General features: G+C 39.6%; 1 protein-coding gene across 1 annotated transcript; it reads left to right on the top strand.

Moving 5' to 3' along the window:
* Positions 1-1,076: 1,076 nt before the first annotated feature.
* LOC126607624 (glycine-rich protein 5-like) lies at positions 1,077-1,978 on the top strand. Its single transcript, XM_050275296.1, has one exon. The coding sequence runs from the start codon at positions 1,225-1,227 to the stop codon at positions 1,720-1,722; it is 498 nt and encodes a 165-aa protein (XP_050131253.1). The 5' UTR covers positions 1,077-1,224; the 3' UTR covers positions 1,723-1,978.
* The last annotated feature ends 364 nt before the right edge of the window (positions 1,979-2,342 follow it).

A 2,342-nucleotide genomic window follows, 5' to 3' on the forward strand; every position in this document is an offset into this window, starting at 1 on the left:
AATATTCCAAATTATCCTCTCTTACTTGAAACTTAAACCTCATCCAGTTTCAGCCTCCATTTGAACCTAGTCACTTTCTGAACTTAATTCATTCTTATCCGATTAAGCATGAATTCTGATCCCTTGAACAAATCTAATCTTATCAAATTCAATTACCAATGATTAATAGTTTTAGTTCATCTAGGACTCAACCGAGCCCTACTCAAATGTGATCTCTTCACAATTCTTCAGTCATAAGGACTCAGTTGGGCTGATGTCATCTGGGGCCGGAACACCCTTAACTTACTGAATCAATGTTGGGCCCAAACAAATATAAGGTCTTCCCATTCCAAATTACTCATTCTCAGCCCAAACTTATATTTTGGGCCCGAACAATTATATACATATATATACACACACACACATAAAATACCTTTCCAGAGCATAAACGATATATTGTCGTCATACAACTCTGTATTTTGTTGGTAAGAAAGCATTTTTGGACTAGTATAGTAATATAATCCACCTAACTATTGTATACCAGCTCATAGAAAAGAAATTCGTGTACCTCGTCTCGGAGGCTCACATGAGTCACAACGGAACCAAATTTGGCAATGCACAAGAATGTCATGGAATCTCAACTCACTTCCTTCAATTTTTCTTGTTTTCATTCCACCTAACTATCCATGCTTCTGATCCGAAAATTCAAACCCCTCATTCATTTTTTGTTTTGCTTTTTCCTTTCTCGAGACCATTAAAGATCCAAGAAGGAGTAATGTTCTTCATACCATCTTAGGTGGCATTTGATGTGGACATCCACATCATTTGAATTAATCAGATTTTTAAATTTAGTTCATTATTTAATAAACTAATAATTAAGAAAAACTAATTAAATAAATGATGATTGTAGTATACGAGGAGTTTTTCTCCTTCATTTCCTTAGGTTTTGCAAATTTTTCAAATGATGTAGTTGTCCACATCAGATGCCACCTAAGATGGTATAGAAATGTGGTACAAAAACATGGAATGAATAGCATTACTCGTCCAAGAAGTCTAAACTCTTCCCCCATTAAGTCATTTACTACAAACCCTAACCCTTCATTACTACCCTCAACCGCCCCCCACCTTCACACCTCTTCACCACTCGGCGCACAACCCCTATATAAACCATATGTTCACAGAGAGAAAAACCACCAAGAGGTAGAGAGAGAAAGAGAGAGAGAGAGAGATCCAGAGTTGCCAAAGATGGAGATGTGGCGTGTCATTTTGGTGCTTGCTTTCTCATCAGCGCTACTGCATGCAACTAGTGCACGCAAGGTGCCTGGTGATGATGGTCATGGCAGCACAACTGAGCACACAATGGTTGTGCATGCAAGTGCACCAGCGGCAGAGTCACCTACTGGCCTTCGTGACAAGAAGTGCATCTTTGGCGGCGTTGGTGGGTTTGCAGGGATGGGAGGGTTTGCTGGAGTTGGCGGGGTGATGCCGGTTCTTGGTGGAATTGGTGGAGGTATTGGTAAAGTTGGTGGAATTGGTGGAGGGATTGGTAAAGTTGGTGGAATAGGAGGAGTAGGAGGTATTGGTGGTGGTGGTCTTGGCGGAGTTGGCGGAGTTGGCGGATTAGGCGGTGCTGGTGGCGCTGGTGGTCTTGGTGGTCTTGGTGGTGCAGCTGGCGGTGGCGTTGGTGGTGCAGCTGGCAGTGGCGTTGGTAGTGGAGCTGGTGCCCTTCTTCCACATCCTTGATCATTTGTCGAGGGTTTCATGACTTTGCGTGCATGCATAGCTAGCTATCCAATTAGTAGATTGATCTTTTTGTTAAACTAGTGGTTGGTCCTTGTTTCAAGTTTCTACTTTTTGTCACTGTCGGTTTCTAGCCCGTACTTTGATTGTTGGCTTGTCTCTATGACATGCATCGATCTTAATTATGAATGTATCTGCTTTCAGTTCTAGTGCTTTCTAGTTAATTATGGTTGAAGGAAATTAATCTTTGTCCTTGAAATCATATATTATCCAGATTCTAGTCCATCATTGATTATAAAAGGAAAATGAAAACTTGATAATTTTGATTATAAGCATAATATGATCTCAACACAGATTATGATACCAACTCCAAAATAACAAAAACGGCCTTTTCATTTTTTTCATGAGATAAATGCCAGGCAAGTGACCATTCTCAAAATATCACAATCTTGAGGTTAAGAAGATGTACACTTTCATGTCATCTCATGTCTTGTTGGCTATACATTAATTAATTAATTTGTGGAGGAAATTATAATTTGGAACAAATTAAATTGATCTGGATTACCCTGTGAATAGGGATGATAGAGATTTTTTTTTTTTTCAAATCACCAGTCTTAGGTTTC

The sequence above is a fragment of the Malus sylvestris genome, chromosome 16, assembly GCF_916048215.2.
Source record: "Malus sylvestris chromosome 16, drMalSylv7.2, whole genome shotgun sequence".
Classification (NCBI taxonomy): domain Eukaryota; kingdom Viridiplantae; phylum Streptophyta; class Magnoliopsida; order Rosales; family Rosaceae; genus Malus; species Malus sylvestris.